This window comes from Cebus imitator, unplaced genomic scaffold (genome assembly GCF_001604975.1).
Source record: "Cebus imitator isolate Cc_AM_T3 unplaced genomic scaffold, Cebus_imitator-1.0 Scaffold572, whole genome shotgun sequence".
In the NCBI taxonomy this organism is placed as follows: Eukaryota; Metazoa; Chordata; class Mammalia; order Primates; family Cebidae; genus Cebus; species Cebus imitator.
This window is the reverse complement of record NW_016107887.1, coordinates 289,963-313,874: the sequence shown is the minus strand read 5'-3', so window position 1 is coordinate 313,874 and position 23,912 is coordinate 289,963. Positions and strand designations below refer to the sequence as shown.

Sequence of the window (23,912 nt, the reverse complement as noted above, 5' to 3'; positions counted from 1 at the left end):
TTAAAGAACAGCAAGCAGGAACCTGATGCATATGGGAACTGTATCACTTCTGAGGGCCATCATAGGCAAATACTTGCACCTCTGGTTTTAAAAGTGGGGACAGCTGACCCGAGACAGGGCTTAGACTAACCTGAAGACTTGGATCCAAGGGTGGATGAACCAAGCCGGCGGGTGGTTCCCATTCCGACGTTTCTCCGAGAACTTGGTGGAGCCTTGGATGACGTAGAACTAGCAGAGGAAGGTCTGTTACCATCCACAGAATCTTCATCATCAAAATTTTTATCTAAACAGTAAGCAGGGAAACAAATTAAAAAATACTTTTTCACCCAATTATGAAACAACTAGTCTTTGAGACAGAGTGATTTTGCATACTCTTTGGGAATCTGAGGTGCCCGTCTAGGGTCTGGAAAGCCTTAGGTTAAGCCCAGAATGAAGCTACAAAGATCACACTTGCTTTCACACACCCAGAAAGCTTTCCCACTCAAATTTTGAAAAATAGAAGAAATATAAAGAAGACAACAGTCTCTCATAAAACCACCACCAAGAAATAGTTATTTTCACATTCTGGAACATTTCTGACCATGTATGTTTTGGTTTTTTTTTTTTTTTGGAGATACAGTCTTGCTGTCACTCAATCCTCCCACCTTGGCCTCCCAAAGTGCTGGGATTACATGCGTAAACCACTGAACTTGGTCACTTGGGTGTATTTGAAAATAACAGTGAGATGAGAGGCGTATGTATCATATTGGAATAGTGCCCACTTCAAACATGTAAATTTTTCCTCTGTAGTGAAATCTTTTTCATAACCACCATTTTAATAATTGTATGGTATTTTGTAATTGGAAAATGGTAGAGGTGAAACACTCTTATTGTTGGAATGTTTTTAATTCCTCAGCATTATAAATGCGGGATTGCAAACACCTTCCTACATTGTTTTTTGTTTGAATTTCCAATAGTTTTTAGGAATGAAAACCCTAGAAGGAACAATAGTGGGTCAAACAGTGTAAAAGTGCTTGATGTACAGAGACAAAATTATCATCAGAGAGGTCATATAAATGTACATTTCTCTTAGAAGTTCAAAGAACTACTCATCCTTCCACATCCTTGCCAACATTTATTTAATATCACCATTTTTAAACTTTAATCAGTCTGACAGGTGAGAAAAAGACTTCATCTTCTATGCTGTTATTTCTTTTTTAGTGAAGATGAACATTTTGTCATAAGCTCATTAACTTTAAAATTTTCTAAACTGCAGTGGATCTAATCAGTACCCTTCAAGTTGCATTGAAAATTTTTAAAAGACACAGCTCTAATCCTGCCACTTTGGGAGGTCAAAATGGGAGGACTGCTTGAGGTCAGGAGTTCAAGACCAGCCTGGGCAATATAGCAGGGTCCTGTCTCTTAAAAAAAAAAAAAAAAAAAAAAAAAATTGTCAGATATGGTGGTATGTGCCTGTAGTCACAGATACTCAGAAGGCTGAGGCAGAGCCTCACTGGAGCCCAGGAGCTTGAAGCTGCAATGAGCCAGGGGCATGCTGCTACATTCCAGCCTCAGTGACAGAGCAAGACCCTGTCTCAAGAAAAAAGAAACATCTTTGGATTCTTAAAAATCAACATATTTATAACAACACTTTAATGATGTAAAATTAAAGTTTATGTATCAAGTACAACAGTGAGTCATTCAGGAGGCTAAATAAAGAACTTAAGAGTAATTTAAATAAAACAAGCAAACAAACAAAAAAATCTATAGCTGGCAATTTTCATGATTTCTGAGAGGCATTAGTTCTTTACCAGTAATTTGGAAATAAATCATTGCTATCCCAAAAACAGATACAAAGGGAATCCTGTTTTCCTTGATCTAGTTGCTTCTTAAACTAAATTATCAACAGCCAAGTGTGTCTACACAGGACCCCAATGCTCCCTAAGACTCAGCAACAATGCACACTCCAAATTACATGGCTCAGTTTATTCAACAGAGGGTAGGGGGAGGAGGAAAGAAAGACATCTTCACAAATCCATATCCTTATGCAAATTAGCGGCTTTCCCTTTAAATCCGCCAGATTATCTTGTTATGCCATGCTGTTTCAAGATGGTTCTTACATTCCACGCAACCATTTTTCACTGATTCAGATGCACAGTGTTCTTAATTAGCATAGACTTCAGATGGATTCAGAAGGTGGTTCATAAGGCTTTCCCAAAAGTAAAATTTAAGTCTAATGTAAAGGATAAGAACAACCCAAAGGAGAAGTCACCCACTAAGTACTGCCAGCATTAGTAGTGACAAGGACAGATCTGACTCAGCCTATCTGTCCTCTGGGGAGCTCCAAGAACATCTGAACTGCTGTCATTATTCTACTACCTTAAGCCATAATCATTATTCTGCTGCGTGGGAACAGTTCCGGTCTGTGGGAAAGGTAAAAAATAAACAGGAAACATGAAGACACCATGCTTCACTCAAAAATTCATGTAAATTATGTTTAGTTCAGTCTTCTAACATATGAAGGCATGTCATTTAGAACAGTATTCAGTTGCCAAGAATTATTTTCAATGAATCAATTTCGATGGAATTCCTGAAATTTTTGCTTGCATCAGTGATGACCAGGCATGGACCAGACTTAACCTCTTACAATAACTAGCTAGAAAACCTGACAGAATATATAAAAGAACTACTTGCAGACACCAGACAATAGGCAGTGCAGAACCTGGCTGTTTAGCTAATTTACATAAGGATATGGGTTTGTTTCTCCCTGAAAGGAAAAAATACAAACAAGATAAGCTGATGACAATCACCCCAACTTTCTGCCTGGAGGTGTTAATTTCCAGGTCACCAAGTACAGGGAAGGGTGACTCAAACTTAGCCCTGCAGATTAAACACTGCAGGCAATAAAGAACAGAGTTCAGAGAGGACGGGTGCTAGAAATTATGGGACGGAGCTTAGCAAAAAGGAAGCTACACAGAAAGATGGCTACAGAAATGTGCTAAGTTCTAGGCCTCACATGTGTGAGAGAACTTCCACAAAGCAAGGCAAAAAACAACCAAGAAGGTGTGAAATGAACAATTCTTAGAGTTTACACAAGTAGGAAAGCTCCAACCAGCCAAAGTGGAATGTTCTTGGTGACCCACCCAAGGCATTCAATGGAGACCCCAGAGAGGTCAGATCTTAGTGAGATTAAAATATGTCTAGAGTGAAAATTAAACTAAATTTGCCCTATCAGAGGTTAAAGGCAGGCCTCCAGGGCATCAGACAGACCTTCAAGTAACTTAACTGTTTTGCCAGAACAAAGTATGATATTCTTAAAATATAACAAGATACAGACACTTAACAACATAACATTCACAATACACACCTAATAAAAAATTCCTTCATTACGTACAGAGAAGCCTTTTAAAAATTTTTCTAAACATAAGAGGGAGGAAAATGTGGCCCATTATCAGAAGGGGCAAAAAAAAAAAAAAATCAGAAAACAGTAAACTTCTGAGAAATGACAGAAGAATATTACAACTTCTACTATAATTCTGTTCAATATTAAAATACATAGACAATCGTAAGAAAAAAAAGGAAGATTTTTTTAAAGAACCCAATGGAACTTACAGATTTAAAGGAAAATATAACATCTGAAATGAAAATTTCATTAATTGAGATTAAATGCAGACTAGACATTGCAGAAGTAAAGATAAAAATCAGGGAACTTAAAAATATAGCAATAGAACTTATCCAAAATAAGCACAGAAACAAAATAGGCTCAATAAATAAATAAAAGGAATAGAGTCTCAGAGACATGAAGGATAATATCAAGCAGTTCAACACACAAAACACTGCAGGCCCATGGGACGAGGGGAAGAAGAGGAAGGACAGAAAAAGATTAAGAAATGATGGCCAAAACATTTCCAAATTTGATAGAAACTATAAACCTACAGATCCAAGAAGCTGCACGCCCTAAACAAGACACACACATAGAAAAGCACACCATAATCAAACTGCTTAAAGCCAGACAAGGGCAGCCAGAGGAAGAGACACAGTACACACAGCAACAAACACAAAAGTAGCAGCAGCCTTCATCAGAAACCCTGCAAGTCACAACACAACGGAAATGACAGCTTGAAAACGGTATTAACCTAGAAGTAACCTAGAACTCTATATCCAGTGAAAACATGTTTTAAGAATAAAGGCAAAAGAAAAACGTATTCAAACAAAAATTGTCATCAGCAGAGCTGCACTTCAAGAAATGTAACAGGAAGATCTTCAGGCAAAAGGCAAATGATACCAGTTGGAAACATGGATTTACATAAAGAAATAAACAGCAGTAGATAGAGTAAATATTGGAGAAATATAAGACTTTCTCCTTGTATTTTATTATTCATTCTCCTGTTTTATTTCTTTCTCATTATCATTTCTATAAAAGATGCCTGATTTTAAAGCAAAATATATTTAGCTTTCATTCTTTTTATATTCTCATGTAATGGGCCAATGGCCTGGAGGAGGAACCATAATTAGGATATATGTTGCTGTACTTGATGACACACACAAAACTATATGGGAAACAAGGCACAGGGAGGGCATGAAGAAAATGGAAGTGGTTCCATTTCCGTCCTCAAAGAGCATATATTTTTCAAAGTTACTAATAACTTGTCCAAATTGCCTGAATATGTCACACAATAATGTATCACTTATCAAACCACGCTGAGAAGGCATGCCCTTCATCACCAGCACCTGTATGAAATGCCGCCCAAAGGAGGAAAAGAAGGAAAGGAGGAAAGGCTGTACTGAGGCAGCCAGCGCAGGCCTTTTTACACTGAACTTTAGGAGTCCTACTTGTCTTCTTACTTACTCTTTGGAAGCAAATCTAACAAGCTTACTTATCTGATTTCCTAAGCAGATTAGAAGCAACTGATTATAGGGATAGTAAGAAGGAGGACACAAGAATTAAGCAAAGTGACGTTAGTAAGTGAGCTGAAGGCCTGATAGCCGAATAGAAACTGCAACAAGCAAACACATGCACAGAAAAACCCCTAAACCCAAAATGCTTAGAATACGGTGACAGTACAGGGGTCAGATCACATCTATACAACAACAGCACAATGACCCCACGCAACAACTTAAGATTCAATTTTTCAATGATCCGTGCACTATTAAGAAAGTAATTCACATTTCCCACCTTGACTGGAAATTCAGGAAAACACAGGACAAAAAGTATATTTATTTTCTTGATTAACAACTGGACACAATGCTTTGAACTGAAACACCTGCAAAGGTTTTTGGAGGATAAAAACCAACTGAGCCAATTATTTGAAAACTTAATATACTGTTTAAAAATAAGTTTAGCGGCCGGGCGCAGCAGCTCACACCTGTAATCCCAGCACTTTGGGAGGCCGAGGTGGATGGACCATGAGGTTAGGAGTTCAAGACCAGACTGACCAACATGGTGAAACCCTGTCTCTACTAAAAATACAAAAATTCGCTGGGCATGGTGGCATGCACCTGGAATGCCAGCTACTTGGGAGGCTGAGGCAGGGGAATCACTTGAACCCGGCAGGCAGAGATTGCAGTGAGCTGAGATCGCGCCACTGCACTCCAGCCTGGGAGACACAGTGAGACTCCATCTCAAAATAAAATAAGTTTAGTCTATGTTTCCTAGCTTTTTGGACATCAGAAATTAAGATTAAATTTAAAAGGAAGCTAGGTCATCAGAAAGGTACCTAGTTTCAGTTAATGGTGAAATTCTGTTATGTAGAATGAGCCATTCTTTTAATGGGCAAATAAGCTATATCTGCAACTGAACCATGGTTACAGTCCAGGACAAAGAGTCTCACATCCCAGGTTCTGGCATTACAGTGTTTCTCAGCTAAATGAATCCATACTGAACTCTACTAGCCATTTAGATTCCCATTTTCCTTAGGCTTTTCTGCTAAGAAGACATCTGGTAGTATCTAACCTCTTTTTCTAGAGCTTTGACTAAGGCAGAAATGTGTGAAAATCAGTATTTTTAACTATGCAGGCTTGTGCCATTATATCACTTTTAACATTTTCACACAATACAACAGCATATGTTACACATAAAATCATCTTAAGGGGAAGTTCTCCCTAAGCCCAAAGAAATAATTAATTGTATCTTCAGCCACCACTGCAAAAACTGCCATGCGAGGGCCACTTCTGTCATCTGCCAGTCTCAGGTAGAAATCCGAAGTAAGCAGATCAGAGCCTTCAGTTCCCAGCAAGCATCACCTCCTTTGATCCTTTAAAAATCACCTGAGCTCCATTCCACCTTTTACAGCATCAGGATAAACCACTTAAAAATGACTCATGAAATTTCTACAGAGTGATACTATAATTTTCATCCAACCCTGAATCACCCCACCCTTGGCAATCCAAGTAAGCAGACATAGTAAAGGGAAAAACAGCAGCAAAACAGCATGCCACAAAGAGCTATTAAAACAAAAGAGATATTTTTTTTAACACAGCACAGAGAAAATCCTTGGAAAAATAAAAATTAAAAAGCCAGATTACAAACACATTCATCCATGGCCTTAAAAGCAAAAAAAAAAAAAAAAAAAAAAAAAAAAAAAAAAAAAAAAAAAAAAAAAAAAAAAAAAAAGCAAACCAGACTTCCAAAAGCTCAACAGGTCTACCACTGAGGTTCAGATGCTGGAGAGAGCTGGCGGATAGCCAGGACCAGCACTAGGACGTCAGAACCAGTCCCTTTAGCAGCCTCCACTGAAGACCCTAAGAAAGCCCCAGCAGAGCCCAGCTGCCCCCAAACTGAACTTTAACCAGGCTGCATGGGGGAAGACAGATCAGAAGGAATATACCACTGTGGCTACAGGTTTGGCTATGGGGGTGGCAGAGATATCAGTCTAAAGACAAACATGAATTCAAGTCTGGTGTCTAGAACTTGGAATTAGAAGCTTTGGGCCATACTGTTCGCTTAGAAATTTTAAACATTCATCTATGAGGACCAACAAAACATCACAGAAACCAAGAAATACCTGCTCACTGCCCATTGCCAGGAAAGCCAGAACCTAAACAACAAAGCTTTTCCTTCGCTTCTCCTGAGGCAGGCTTTGACAGAAAACCCCAACGGAGAGAAAATGCCTCATTTTCTAAAGAAAAGACAACTAGCTCTCTGCTTCACCGCAGTAGGGTCACTTTGAAGAAGCTGATATCCTGACAGACTTTCAGATTCACCCACTCCCTGCTAATTGAGATTCTCCTTCAAGGGAGTAAGAAATGTGGCAGCCTACTAACTAGACTATAATTAGCACTCTCAGGAGGAAGCTGCACAGAGACAGGATAATGAGCCCAAAGGCTGGCTGCTTTTCATAAATATCCCAAACTGTCTTTCTTCTTTAACTTGCACAGCTCCAAGCCTTTTGCAAAGGATGTTTCTGCTATCTGCAATTCTTGTCCTGTCTGCCAGACACATCCCTATACATTCTTGAAAACACTAGTCTACTGCTAGCCTGAGATCCTGACTGGCTCTGAACATGCGTGTACCATTTACTCCATCGCCCCCTGAAATTAGCTGGCTGCAGCGCTGTTCCATCTCTCTGTCTCTGGAGTAGGGACCACTTTGTATCTAGAACAGAGTCTGGGCCAACACCCAGTAGGCATTCAAAAAAATTTAATTCTGGTAGTCCTTATAAAGAAAGGCAAAATTTGTGAATGGATAGAAATCTTTTCTCACATATCTTTTTTAGAAGCTTTTGTTCCTTCTTTTAACATGCATATGGTTTAATTAGATAATAAATTCAAAGGAGGCTATGAAAATATATGAGGACAAAGCAACAAAGGCAATTAGAACCTCAAATATTTTTAAGCTTCCTAATTTTTCTGCTAGAAATGTATAGCCTTCTTTCCCAATAAAACATATGCCTATTTTAAAATTAAAAGCCATAGTTCCACTATAAGCAATCAGCTCCCCAAATTAAACTAATATTTGATATATGCATTTGATAAATGCATTTCTAGACTTTAATGCATTCACAAACATGAATTCTATACAGACATGTATAAAAACTTTTTTGCACACCACCAATACTTACTGTTTTTCTATATCAATATTAATCTGGTCAATTTTAAAGACTACTTATTGTTACACTGTGGGCATATACTGTATTTAATCAACCATCTATTTATTGATAGTTGAATTGTTTTCAATTTTTCACCCTCATAATACCACTGCAGTCAATATGTTTAAAAGTAGCAAGAAAAGTAACAACTAATAGATTCACAGCACATAATTGTATGCCAGGTCCTAGGTTTGGTTTTGCATAGTCACATTAAATCCTCCTGATAACCCTGAGGGAAGGATTATAATCACTTTGGTCTTAAAAATGAAAAAACTTAAGGCATCCAGATATAATATGCCCAAGGTTACACAGCTAATAAGAAGGTGGAGGAAGCCAGGACTCAAACCCAGGCCTGTTTGACTCAACATCTTATGCTCTAAGTCATGACAGTAAACAACCGTCTGCCAAAAAAAGGCAATTCCCATGAGCTGGTGCTTAGTAGGTGCTGGGCACTGTGCTAAGTACATTCTGCACATTGTGTTAATTCTTACTGCATATGTTTGCTTACTTAAAATTATTTACTTAATTTCTTAAGCACGGTATCTTCAATATCTCTTATGAACATAGACATTAAAAATCCTCAAAAAAGTACTAGCAAACCAAATTCAGCAACGTATAAAAAGACTTAACATCATGGCCATGTGTGACTTAACCCAGGAATGTAATGTTTGTTTAATATACATGATAGTTGGTTCTGTATATCACGGAGGAAAAAAAAAAAAGGAAAAAATATATATATACGATAGTTATCATATTAATAGACAAAAAACAACATATTCTCTAAACAGTAAAATGTTTTCATGCTAAAAACACAACAAGCAGGGATTAGAAGGAAACTCCCTCAACCTGATAAAGACTATCTACAGGCTGGGCGCACTGGCTCATGCCTGTAATCCCAGCACTTTGGGAGGTCGAGGTGGACGGATTGCCTAAGGTCAAGAGTTCGAGACCAACCTGACCAATGTGGTGAGACACTGTTTCTACTAAAAATACAAAAATTAGCCCAGCATAGTGGTGCACACCTGCAATCCCAGCTACTCGGGAGGCTGAGGCAGGAGGATCGCTTGAATCCGGGAGCCAGAGGTTGCAGTGAGCCAATATTGTGCCACTGCATTCCAGGCTGGGCAATGGAGCCAGACTCTGACTCAAAAAAAAAAAAAAAAAAAAAAAAAAAAAGACCTTCTACAAAAACATACACACACACACACCATCAACAACATGGCGAAAGACTGAATGCTTTCCCCTTAAGACCAAAACAAGGGAAAATGTTCACTCTCGCTACTTCTATTCAACATTGTGATAGAAGTTCTAGCCAGGGCAATCTGACCAGAAAAAGAAATTAAAAACATACAGACTGGATTGGAAGAACTAAAACTATCTCAATTTAAAGATGACTTGATTTGGTCTGCAGAAAACGCTAAAGCATGCATGTGAAAAAATCAGAACCAATAAACAAGTTCAGTGAGGTTGTAAGATATAAAACCAGTATTAAAAAATCCATCATATATTCTATATATAAAATTACAAAAACAATTTCAGTAACAGTAGCATCAAGAAAAATGCATACCAACTGTAACAAAAGGAAACTACATAACACTGTTAAGATAAAGACAAACCTAATAGAAAGATATTCTATGTTCATACACCAGAAAAATTTTTGCTCATTATCCAAACTATATTCCTTGCCCATCTGTTCCCTCTTAATTTTAACCAAAGTTGGATACATAGAAAGGTATAAAAGTGCAAAACACACTGTCTGAATTGAATGGATGGGTAAAGACTTTTTCTTCCAAGTTTCTACCTTCCTTTCTTCATCAAAGTATGGGGATTGGGTACATGTATCACCCCCAATCCAGTCAATATGGACCAGTACTATATAAGACAGGTTCTACCGCTCTGTGAAAAACAATCCTTCAATATCCATATTCTGAAACAAAAATTACTCTCCGTTTATGAAATTAAGGAAGACTTTTTTTTGTTAGAACACAAGGCATATAAAAATTTCCAACTTGGCTGGAAATGTTGGCATTTTTCACAATGCAAAAGTGGAAATGGCATAATGGAAGCTTTGAGAGTGATAGCAGAGTGCTACTTCTGCCCTTTGGCACCAGTAATCCATCCTCTACCACAGAAGTGAGCCTGGAACACAATCAAGCTGCCAGTTAGGGATCACGCTCCATTCCTTCCACCCAAAAGCTTGCTGCCAAAAAGCTGGGCTGGCATTTTAAGACTATCTCCACAGTGACACCATTGGTACAGATAACATGAGAAGAGAGAACTGAAGCACAGGCAGGTGACAACTCAAAAATTCATTTCAGCTTTACTAGTCTTTCACAAAGGGAGCTAAAAAGGGACAAAACCAGGGGAAGACAGGCAAGGAAAACACCATCAGAAACTGGAGAGGGAAATGAACTGTGAAACTTCCTCAGATACCTGCTCCTTAAGGCACTGTAAGAGCTCAAAGTTCACACTGGATAAGAAGCTGCTGAGTGCCTTCTGCAGGTGCAGATCAAGGCACACAATTCCTGTTTGGGTCTCAGGTGGAAAATGCCCTGGCTGCTACTGTATAATTTATAACCAGGCTCCAGAGAGATGCAGGGATACTCACAACAGAGGAGCCCAGGGATGATTCTGTGCCGTAAGCCTGTCCTGGGGCCGAGCGGTAATGTCGCAGGCCTGCACTTTTCAACAAGACCAACCTCACACGAGGTATAAAAAGAAAATTTAAAAGGTAGGCTTATGTTTCCCTGTCTGAGAAAAGGATGATCCTGTCTACCTATGAAATATGCTTCTTCTACTGACAGCCCAGGGCAGTTCTTGGGTAACCACCCTCCCCCACTCTCAGAATGATTACACCTTTGCCTCAGTGGATCCGGCCACAGCATCAGGGCTCTCCCAACCCATCACAATTATTAAGTCTAGAATCTCTCTTCCGGTGGACTTAAAGCTGTGCAGGTACAAACCTAGAGCTGTCAGAGTCAACAAATGGCAGTGCCCACCCTAGAGAGAGGGAAAGCAGAAGAAAGCAAAGCAAGAGGCAGTCACAGCAGAGGTCTAATGGCTGGCATGCATCCCCAGGAGGACAGCAAGATCCACATACCCAGACTTCTCAGTTCCACAAGCCAATTCACTACCCTTCTTCCTTACACCACTTGAAATGAGGCCTGTGTTGCTGGCAACCCAAAACATCCCTGTGCTATATCATGCAGATTAGAGGCAGTGCATCAAAGACAGAAAAACTGTAAGTACTGGACAAACGACAGCTATTTTATACCCTAATTATTTGTGCTATGCTTCGTGTGTAAAAAACCAGCTCTTCGAAAATATTTCAATGGAAGTGAGCCATTGGGAACACAATTTCCTTTAAAAATGCACTTAAAAGACCATTCAACAAATTCAAGTTAGGTAGCCAACAGAAATGTATGGACATTCCTGAGAAATGGAAGAAGGCATGGTTAAAACCACTTCTCTAGAACTGATTCCAAAGGGAAAGTATCCATTTCCCCCTTGTTAAGCGTCCTTACAAGGTCTCAATGACCCTCAATTTTCTCAGGGTCACCAGAAAGAAAATAATTTGTCGTTGTAGGCAAAAGAAAAAAGCTCAATTAGGAACATGCTTCTATCAAGTGGCATCAATGTTTTAAACTCTCTCCAAACCCTTCATGACCTCCCTGTAAATCGGAAGTTCAAGTCCAGAGCACAGGTTCACCTTACAGGTGATTTGGTCTCAAATGAATCATTTTGTTACTTCTGTAATAAAACTGGACTCCCAGAGCACCTGCTTTGCCCTAGCCTCTACTACTGGGAGGCTACTAGAGAGGACACCGCTTCTGAATACCAATAGGTCACCATGTGCATCTTCCTTCATCTCTCCAGCATTTCTCTGGCAAGCACACTTCTGACCCGAGTACTTTGCTAGCAGCCGGGATGCAGAAAGGGAAGTCATGGTTCTCACTCTGGAGTGTACAGTCCAACATGGGAACACATACAATCATCAGCATGTATGATTCAGTGTGAGGTTTTCTGAACAGCACACACACAATATGACATATGAATCCAAAATAGGGCCAAATTTAGAAAGGATCCACTGGGTCCCTAACCAACCCTCAGATATAACTCGTACTACTTGGGTTCACACAACATGAACTGAGGGTGTGAGAGGCTTTAAATGTGTGCACATCCTACTTAACTCAGGAACACCCTGGGCTACCACGCTCAGTGAATATACAGCAAGAGAGAACAAATTCCAAAGACTCTTCCTGAACAGATGTAGCCGGGGCAAGAAATTCCTGATGGGACAATGAACAAACTAGCCAGCTTCCCTCTGCACCTGGACAGGCCCAGGAACCCCGCTGCTGTGGGACTGTTCCCATCCTGGACACTAAGGAACAGAGGATCAAAGTCAAAGTCCCCAAGTCATGTCCAGGAGTTAGGGTTCTTGAAGTTACAATCTCTTGGCCAATCTGGAGGCCCAGTTTAAATTATCCCTGTTAATACTTTGCTTTCCTCAGAAAAAAGAACTTATAGCAACATACCACAAGTCATGTATTTAAGATCAGTCTTGAAGAAGAGTGTCTCCGAACATACCTTAGAAAGACTATAAACTTACCCTTAGAGCCAAAAAGCAAAGGAGTGGAACACAAAGAGACTGGTACTTTAATATCCACGGTACCAAAGTTCCCTAGGGGGTGAATTAAAGAAGAGGGGAATAAACTATCCTTCCTGCTGGAATAGTCAGTCCCTGACACAAAACCCTCTAAGCACCTGAACTGAGCCCAGAATAACATCTCCTGGAGTAACAGTCACACTGAAACATCCACAGGAACTCAATTCTCCATTCCTCAACACTCACAAGAACTCTTAGAATGAAAGCCTGGCTTCATGTGTTGTTAAGGACTATCATTCCCAGACATATGTGTATTAGTGCCTCAAACTCTGCCAAGGACCGAACAGACCCAGGGTAAGATGAAAACAGGCAGAGCCTTACCCAAGAGAGCTTCTTCTGCTTCTCCCACCTGCTAGGTTCGCAGAGCTGGGACCATCCTCTAGTCCCCTCCATTAGCCACCTAACTCAGAGTTCATTCAGCCAGAGCAAGAGAGAGAGGTGAGAGGGGCTGAAATATGTGGTCAGCTGTAGGAATCTTTCTCTTTTAGATACCAAAGCTCTCCTGGGCAGAAGGGTGACCTCATCCATCTGGGCATCCTGCTTTAGCCACCGCTTTTTCCCCTCCCCACTTTGCACAGGGCCTGGTAGAAAGCTAGTTTATGAATCACCTCACTATTGACTTTTGTACTCTCTGGCCACGAATTTGTAGCTGCTTTCAAGCTTCTCTCTGTGGAAAAATGATGACTATAAACATCTACAGTAGCTCAATAAAGCTCAGGATAGCACAAAAGGAATTAACCATTGTAGCAAAGGAAAAAATTAGTTCTTATTTTAGGAATCTGAAGCAAACATCTCAGAAAGAGTGAGTGTGTGTGTATGTATATGTGTGTGTGTTTGTATGTGTACATGTATGTTTATATATACACAAGAATTTGGGTTTATTTTCTCCAATCAATATTAATATGTCTGTTTCTTTGGTTCATATTCATTCAACTCTGAAATTCCAGTCCTACAATTTGAAAAGTTAAAGTCATATTATAGTTGATGGTTTTCAATTATTTTAATAAGACCTTTGGATAGCCACAGCACATGTATGCTTAAAACAATAGCTATCTAGAGTTCCCATTGCTGTATTTACATAATTATAAACAGTTAATATCAACCAAAAATAACTTGTTTAAAAATTTCAAAATGGTTAGCTTTCTAAAATTCTTTTAATTACACTTGGGTACTATTACAAACCTAAATGCAAATAGCACTCAGCTTCCCTGCTATTATTTGTCTAGAGAATTACGCAGACATTCTGATGAGTGGCCAGGGACACAGGTCACACAACTGCAGGCTAAAAAAAGGAAGAAAGTAAAGCTTAGGAGGAATCAACATCATGAGAGGTTTCAAGCAAGTGTATTTTAGGAGGAGGAAGTGCCGTTAAGTACAGTTATTCTACAAAAGTACAGGATATCCTTAAAGACATTTTTGTAAATTATAGATATATTACTATAAGTACTTATTTGACAACTGGCGTCACACTTTGGACATATGCTCATTTTCTGGCCCAAATAGGTCAAGTGAGCGTGCCACATACCACATCTCCACCATCTCGGCCCACTACGGAGGCCTGCTCACCATTACCTCCAGCTTCCCTCTGTATTCCCCAGCTCCCAAGCCAACTGCCCACATAATAATCACATTGCCCAATTTATGCCAAAGACAACCACTGTGTGAGAAATTTCACACCCAATTTATATGCACCAACATTCCACACTCCCCTTTGTCCTGCATACCAAAAAGTCAGCCTTGCTGGGCACAAACACCAACACGCAGGGAACTTTTGAGCACAAACAGAGGGAGCCAGGGCTTTGGGCCCCATCACAGGCCTTCCATCCAGCTCACAAATATGGTGTGACCACGGAGGCCAGGATTCTCTTCCAGTTGACTATGGACCCCTTCGCGGCAGTGGGAGGAAACAAGGGAAAGATACAAGAGAACATGGCGGGGAAGAGGTAGGAGAAAGGGGAAAGGAAAGGAACAAACGGAGAATGAAGAAGGGAACAGATTCTCTTTCTTAAGCTCTGAGTTCATAAGTAAAGCATTAATTTACTTAAAGAAATAACAGCCAAGATAATTTATAGAAGGAGGAGCAGGCTAGTTGCCACCTGAGTTAGATAACTATCTCCTTCTTTTGTTTATTCATTGAGGATGAGGATCTACGGCATTTCAAGCACTTTACTAGTTCCTGGGAATACAGTATGAACAAAACATTCATGCTAACTGCCCAAAGGGACTTTCCAGCACAAAGGGGTACAATATTTGTAAAGACATATCTGTGATAAAAGCCATGAAGGAAAAGAACAGTGTTCTGTAACAAAGCGAGGAGAAAGGTAGACGGTGGTGAGAGGCATTTTAGACATAGTGGCTCAGAGAAGGCCAAACCACACCACGCCGTAGGGCTTTCACTAAAGGCATAACCTCATCTACGTGGGAGAGGATTACTCAGGCATCTCTGTCATGGACATGGAATTCAAGAGTAGGAGGCAGAGACAGGTAGAAGGAAGCTTCAATTTGCCTTGAATAATGAAGCAAAAGAATGCTTTTGACTAAGCAGCAGGGCAAGGTTCACTCACTGTTTTGGCAGAAAAAGGGGCCCTACCCTACAAATGGCTACTCTCTCTCTTTGGAAAAGGGTTTACCCTGTGGGTCTAGCCTCACGGCCACCAGCACATGCACACAGGTTATCACAGCCTGACCTAATTGCAGATATCTGAATACAGTAAGCCAAGCTCAAACACCCTTTTCTTTTCTGTACAAAGAAACCCAAGTAAAGACTCCAAAAATTGTTTTAAGATAGAAAGGAGGGCCTCCAATTGTGTGTGTTTTTCCTTCAAATTTTGTATTTTAAAAATCAAATGTAGCCAGGTACAGTGGCTTACATCTGTAATCTCAGCACTCTGGGAGGCCAAGGCAAGGGGATCACTTGAGGTCAGGACTTCGAGACCAGCCAGGCCAACATGGTAAAACCCCATCTCTGCTAAAAATAAATAAATAAATAAATAATAATAAAAAAAAAAATAGAGCATGGTGGCAGGCACCTGTAATCCCAGCTACTCAGGAGGATAAGACAGGAGAATTGCTTGAACCAGGAGACAGAAGTTGCAATGAGGCAGAGGGTGCAGTAAGCTGAAATCACACCACTATATTCCAGCCTGGGTGACAGAGCAAAATGTCATCACAAAAAAAAAAAATCAAATGTATACACCTATTCAGCCTTGACCTTGGTGTAAGAATCCATGAAGTCCATCCTAACTATGTCCTAAGAACATTTGATCTGGCCTGCTCAATCAATTATCTGAATTCTAAAGGTCAGTGAGTCTGTTTTCACTGACTGGGCATCCATGGCAAAGAAGACATAGGGTTGCGGTATAGTCATACGGAGTACAGTCAGGTTACAAGGCTAGCTTAGCTCCTGTCTTGGTAGAGCCTTTGTGTGCATGTCCATCGTGAGGCGTGGGCCTGTGAAAGCCTCCTTCATGCTGAATAAATGTTTCAGCATATCCAGCAGACAAGATAAAATCAATTAGATAATGTGTAATTTCACTGAGATTCACCAAAAGGAAAATGAAACAATAATTGGAGTTCAATTTTCTCCATATGGCCCTAACCTTGTGAGACCACACATGTAATGGTGAAAAGTACATAGATTTCAAAAAGCTCTCCAGACTTAAAAAATTCTGGCAATATTTCTGGTATAGACAAGTTACTGAACTTCTGTGAGCCTGCTTCACCTACAGAATAAGGACCATTTCACTTTTTTTTTTTTTTTTTGAGACAGGGTCTCACGCTATTGCTCAGGCTGGAGCATGGCAGCACAATTATGGCTTACTGCAGCCGAGACCTCCACAGGCTCAGGTGATCCTCCCACTTCAACCTCCCAAGCGGCAGGGACCGCAGTCATGCGCCACCACACCCGACTAATTTTTTGTATTTTTAGCAGCGATGGGGTTTTGCATGTTGCCCATGCTATTTTCTTTTGTTCTTTAAAGAGACAGAGTCTTGCCCTGTTGCAGCCACTGGAGTGCGGTGGTTACTCACGGGAGTCATCACGGTGTACCACAGTCTTCAGTCCTAAGCTCAAGCAATCCCACTGCCTCAGCCTCTAAAGTAGAGAGCAGCTGGGACTATAGGCATGTATGTGCCACCATACCCAGCTTACATACCCTTTGTGTATGCCAAAGATGTTTGTAAATGCCCACCCTGTGTCTGGCACTGGGCCAGCTGCTGGCAATTCAGAGGTGAACACAGCAGCTCCCATCCTTATTCTCACAAAGCTGATCGTAAGCCAGCATAAGGAGCCTTAGGAAAGCGAATTCCTAAAGGCCATAGAAGTCCAGGCAAGGCATCTCTGAGGAAGCCGTTGCACCATGACCTGAAAACCAGGCAGGCGTGAGGCTGAGGAAAGTAAAGTGAAGTGCATTCTCAGTGAGAGTGATGTATGCAAACCTGGGGCAAGAAAGGGACAAGGAAGGAATGGCAAAGGCACAAAGGCAGTGAACAAGAATGGGTGACTATAATTACAATAATGATAACCACAAACTTCTTCCTGGTAATAGGTTAGAGAAGAGGAGGGCATTGAAATCATCATTTATCCCTCGAAAAAAGTACTGAAAAGGTACAGGCCTTTAAGTGAGCATATTCTGACTTGTATTTTTACTATTTCATGGGAAAGTGGAAAGTCCGAAGCAACGCTGAGGGATGTGAATTAAGTTTGCATACTGATGACCGAAAACTGAGACTTCCAGAAGTCAACAACTAACATTTCATCACCTTAGATAATCTCTCGGTGTCACATTACATAAGAGTCGCCATATATCCTTTCGTTGATTAAATGTTCATTTCTCCTTTTGATCACAGTACTTACTTTACCTTTCAATTTGCCCTGAAAGCTATAAATGTCAGAACCCAAATCCCACAGATATCAGATCTACACCCTGCACTCTTTTGGAAATGTCATTTTAATTATCACTGTAGCAATCTTGACCCAATTCTTTTTGACAACCACTACATGGGCACAAAAGTAAGTCAGGTGGAAAAACTCAGATCCAAATTTGGAAAAGGTTTCCAACCAGAATGTTCTCTTGTACTTTAAAGTAATTACACTAAGAGCTATTTGCCATTTGTGCAAATTATCCTGCAAGTCATCCATCTCTGCTTTAACGATCTCATTCTCAAGAACCCTCTTTAGCTAGAGAGGCAAATAACCATACTGCTACACTACAAAAAAAGACAAAGAGAAATAAGATGACCATTTAAAATAAATATCCATGTTCCAATCACGCTTAATCCTCTAACAGCAAAATCATCTCTCCTCCAAGATACAAACCCACTTGAATCTAACTCATGTACAAAGAAAATTCTATGTCCAAGTGTCCAGAAGTATAATCACCTATAACCATCCTACCCTCAAAACCTGCTCTCCCTCCAGGTTTCCCACTCTGGTTGGTTGCTACCACCATTTGTCCAGGCCAAAATATGGAATTGCTGTTAACTCTTCTCCTCCCCTACCATCTCCCACCAGGTCTTCCCCCACCCACTGACCTATACAAGCATTGTGTGTGGTCAGCGCTGCTTAGAACCACCAGCCACTTCCATTCCCTTTCCAGTCCCACTAAGGCCAACCTAATTCAGGTCTTCCTCATCCCTCAAATAGAGCAGTATTACCAAATAGTATTCTTACGGGTTTCCATGTCTTTAATCTTTGCAAGTTTTGTTTTTTTAATGACATGTTTTAAATACACAAAACTTTCAAAAAGATTTTCTTAAAGCACATAACCCAACACGCAGATCAACTGTTATTTTTAACTACTGTTCCTAGTGTATTCAGCATTCCTTAGTTTTTCCCTCATGTCCTTTATCTGCTCCAGGATTCCATTCAGGATACCACATTGCATTTAGTCATCCTGACTCCCTAGGCTCTTTTAGGTTGTGACAGGTTCTCAGACTTTGTTTTCAATGACCTTGACATGGTTAGGGAGTTTATAGAATATCCTTCATTCTGGATTTGCCTGAGGCTTCTGCCATGTTTCCACAGAGCTTATGGCGCTTTGGAAGGAAGACCACAGAGGTAAAATGCCATTCTCATCACATCCTATCAAGAACACTCACCACACTGACCGACTAGGAAGTCATGCTCCCCTCCTTAGCGTGGGATATTTACATAAATGTTTTGGAATAATTCTGCACAAGAGGTTCGTCTCTTTATCTCCATTTACATACTTTCCAGTCATTTTCTTTATATCAATGTGGATCATTAACATTTATTTTATACTTTGGGTTCAAACCCAACACTACTTTCCTGTTGCTTAAAGTGTTTTAGCTTTGGCTATCGGGAGGACTTTCAGTTGACTCCTGGGTCTCTCAGAGATACCCCCGCTGTTGTTGTGTTTTGGTTTTCGATTTTTTTTTTTTCCAAGTACTTCCTTACTTTCTGGCCCCGCGAGATACACTGGTTTGCCTTGTTCCGGCCCTCAACTCAGCCCCAAGGAGCCCTGGTGGTATTAGAGACAAAGATCTGGGTACTGGGTGGCAGTTTCTTTTTACAAGATCTTAGCATGCATTCAATTCTGCATTTTCTTAGACTGCCTTTCCACATCTACACAACAAGATCAACTATACTATTTTAAACCTCAGTTCAACCTTCACACCTCCCGTTAGGATGTCATCTAGAGCTGCCACAGTGGATGTCTCTCTGTATCGATAGGATGAGATTGATGTGCCAGGCCCAAGGCCCCTCACTGGCTCCTCAGCAGAGAGACTTCCATCCCCAGTTTGCATATGAGAAAATGGTGGTAGACAGCCATGCTGCCAGTCCCAGGTCACACTGATCATGCAGAGGCAGCACTCACACCCGGTCTGAGGGATTCCAGAGTACCTGGCCTGACAAGATGGCTTTCTGGAAAGAAGACTTGTCTAAGACGACAAAAACTAGAGCTCTCCCTTGTCCTGAAACTAACCCGATTATAGAAAACCCAACACCTTCAGTATCTGTGTTTAAAAGCTTCCCTGCCTACTCCTCATGGGGCTGCTGTGAGGATCATAAACCAAACAAAAAACATGCAGGAAAGTCCTCTGAAAACACTAAAGTACTCTACATACCTTGGGAGACTCTCTGGCTATATTTTGCAGATTTTTAACGGTCATGAATTAATATATGATTCAAATATGCCACTTTCATAAGAAACAGTATTTTAATCCTTGTTTCCTATCACAATTGCAGGTACTGAGGGTAACAGTTACCAAAGCATCTAAGCCTAAATTCCAGGTGACAGTGACTAAGGAGGTAAGCAATTTAAAAAATATATATCAGGTGAAAGAACAGTCTTTATTTTCAACTCAGACTCAGGAGGCTATCCCCATGGTTTTTAACATAAAAAAAAGCTGACTCCCATATTATTTTGACCTGTTGCTAAAAACAAATGAATGACAAATGCTACTTATAAATGACACACTTTCAAATCTTCAAAGGAAAGACTCTAAGAGAGGTCACTTCAGAACATGAATTATTTAACTCTCCTGCCAAGGTACTGATTTCCTGTAGCAGTTTAACCTGAAAATAGAACACGATACTTAGGTATGAAATAAAAATATCATCACTGTATACTTACTTTAAACTCTCAATTTAAAAATACAAATATACTTTAAATTCTCTAAAAATATGAGCAGAAATGTGGCATCTTACATTATTTTCAGCCAACTTAACCAAATTTAAGAAAATAGCTATACAAACCTTTAACAATCCACTACAAAATAAACACTGAGCAAAAGTCCTGGGTGTGCGCCCAATTTTCCACAGCAGGAGACAAATGAACACTTGTTACTATACAAAATTTTACTCTGTACAATACCTGTTTCAGTAAAAGAGTCTGGAAAAACCCTTCAGAGACAAAATTTAAGAGCCTGCCAGCAAAACCATCCCCTAGGAAAGCAAGACAGTGATACAGGTTGTTCCCATCACATCATCTGCACCCTACCTTGAAATGCAAACCTGGTTTATACAGAGTCCTTTAAAGTCATTTCAATATTGGCCAAACCCAGGAAAAACCTCTGTGGAAAGACTGAAAGCTAATCAGTAAGATTTTTTGTGAACAATACTTCTTTTGTAGTTTTCCTGTCCATTTTTGCATTTTAAAAATGTAAATCTTTTAAAGGAGGAAAAAAATAAACAATGACTTAAGACAGAAGCAGCATGTTTGCACTGCTATCATTTATTTATGCTTTTCCTCCAGATGATGTTGGAAAACTCAGAAGTTTCTAGCCAGTAGACTCTTTTCAAAACCACTGAGCATTATTAACAAATACCTTGCAATTGCAAATAGATTTATGTTCATAATCCTCATACTGTGAATATAAGAAAGCAGAGAAAAAAGCCCATGAAATAAACAGAAGATAAAAACACAGCTAGCCTCAGCTTACTGTGCCTACTTCCTCTCCCCTAGTCTTAGAAGGTTAACATGGATGTTTATTTCCCTGCAGGTTTCACAATTTTCCCCTGCTTAAATTTAAATGACAACGACATTCATAACAATCCTTCCCATGTTTCATCCATGATTTTTAGTTAGCAAAGGAATTATAAAATATTTAGGCATTTCCTAGCCAAGCAGCAACAATTACAAACACTTTTCAGAATATATTAGAATAGCCTACCTTTCCCAGTAGTCATGATTGTCAGTAATCCTGGTACCAAATAAAAACACTGCTCTGAAAGCTATACCTACTCACAGCAACTTAAGCATCAGCAAACTCTCCACCCACACTTGTTCAGTGTGATCCGGCAGCACCAATGACAACTGCCACCCTAGTCCAAAATAAAAGCCTAGACTAACACTGAGTTTTTTAAAAAGAGTTGGTGGCGGGGCTGGGGGGAGGTGTGAGCCATCTCCATCCAACTCTACTCACATGAGAGTCTTCTTTAAAAGTGGCGTTAAAAATGTTTAAACCACCTATCTGATTCTTCCCCCTCAAGAAACAGAATATTCCTAACGCAAATCTTAAATTAGAAAAATATCAAAAAGCAATATTATTTCCACACAGAAAATAAAATAAGCTGTCTGCTGCAGCTTACACTACTTATGCTGCCATCAGAAGCAGTCTCTTCCAGGCTATTTTAGGTGGGCTTCTTAGCATAGCTCAACACATATGCCAGCCTTGTAACAAACACATTATCTCTGTATTCGTGACTATGGAAACACTTTCCTAAGATACTGAACCACAATCCCAAACCTTGTAATATGCATAGTCTATATAAACAAGCACAGGGAGACAGTGTGAACCTAATATCGGCACCTGATCCACTGATTCACAATCATAGCTTTTAAAGGATAAGCATGGATAATAATGGCTTGGCTTCTTAATAAAGAAAAGACAACTGATTTGCCTTTAAATGAATGCTTTGTCCTAGCTACACTAGGCAATAATTGAGATCTTATCTAACACAATCTGTCAGTGGTCTGTTTTCAGACTTGCACAAGTATTGCTCATTTCCAACAACACAGAACTGATACTGTAATATTTTTCAAATTATAGTTTTTTTGTGTGTAAAAACATAAGGCAGAATGCATTTAGCAACAAAATGATACCCTGAACATTTATGTATAAGGGCCAATAATTTTATGATTACTTGTTACCTACTTTATAGTTTTATTAGCAAACAAATATTGTGTCTTTTATTTTAGCTACAAATTTATTATAGAATTGTCATGGATTTAACCAAGATGATAGTTTGTATCTTTCCTCATAAACATGTTAGCTTTGCCTAAGAAACTCAAAAGCATGTGTATTTTTTAACCAAATTAATGTTCATGAGCCTCACTTCAATCAAATCCAATTAAAGATCATTAAGTGGTTGCAGATAAAAGACACTGAGCAGTCCATAATTACTAGCTCTTTCATTCTGAAAATCCAATTCTTCTCTGAACATAAGCACATCTGCATGATTTAAAAACTTACAAATAATTTGCTTTTTGAAACCCATGGAAAGAAAAACTGTAATTTTTGCTTTAAGGAGCTTGCTAATTATATGGCGATGAAAAAAAGAAGAAACAGCTATATAGCAACATATTTTTAACTCTCATATTCTTGCCATTCAAAGCCAAAAGGCCTTCGGGTAACCTAGCAACAAGAAGGAATCATACAAAGATTAAGTCTTCTATTATAGACAGGAAGCCCATTTCAAATTGCTACTTGGCTGCTTTTTCATTGCTGTTTTAGTCACAATTCTATTACACCTTTAAAAAGTAAGTTCATGGGTTTCATACAAATTTTTTTTAATTTTAATTTTTGTTTATATTTTTATTTTATTTTATTTTAATTTTTATTACTTTTTTCTTTTTTTTATTGCATTTTAGGTTTTGGGGTACATGTGAAGAACATGCAAGATTGTTGCATAGGTACACACATGGCAGTATAATTTGCTGCCTTCCTCCCCTTCACCTATATCTGGCATTTCTCCCCCAAGCTATCTCTCCCCAACTCCCCAGCCCCCATTGTCCCTCCCCTATTCATACAAATATTAAGCATCAGAGAACAACATAATTTTCAACACGTCATGACATACAAACTCTGGATAAAACCCTATTATTTCTTAGGAGTACCACCATTAAATATGTTTCTTCCAAGTTAGCTAAAATCCAGAACTTTTCTTTCTCAAAAGAGCAATGTTGTTCGCAAGTAACAAGAGAAAAAATTAACTGGACTTCATCAAAATTTAAAACTTTTATATATCAAAAGACACTTAAAAGTAAAAAAATAAGCCACAGAATGAAAAAAAAATTTACAAATCATATCTGCAAATCATATATAGTTCAAAAACAAAAGGACAAACAATTTGATTTTTAAATGGGCAAAGAACTTGAATAGATGTTTTTCCAAGGAAGATCTACAAATATCCAGTTAACACAGGAAATAAGTTCAAACATATTAGTTATTAGGGAAATGCAAATGAAAACCACAATGAGATACCACTTCATATTTATTAGGATCACTATAATAAAAAAAAATTTTTTTAAAAACACGCATTGACAAAAAGGTGGAGAATTTGGAAACTGCTAGAGAGAATAAAAAATGCTGCAGCCTGCAGCCACTGTGAAAAAGTTTAGTGATTCCTCAGGAAGTTAAACACAGAATTACTATATAATACAGCAATTCCACTCCTGGATATATACTCAAAAGAACTGAAAATAGCCGGGCGC

The 23,912-nt window shown here is 39.4% G+C and overlaps 1 protein-coding gene across 25 annotated transcripts in view; it reads right to left on the bottom strand.

Annotated features, from left to right (window-relative positions):
* Nucleotides 1–23,912, bottom strand: part of CLASP1 (cytoplasmic linker associated protein 1) — a 291,806-nt gene that overhangs the window by 122,082 nt on the left and 145,812 nt on the right. For all 25 annotated transcript variants that reach the window (XM_037734066.1, XM_017516071.2, XM_037734067.1 and 22 more), the window contains exon 9: nucleotides 131–283. In XM_037734066.1, the coding sequence (XP_037589994.1) occupies nucleotides 131–283 (153 nt within the window). The remainder of the gene's footprint in view (nucleotides 1–130; nucleotides 284–23,912) is intronic.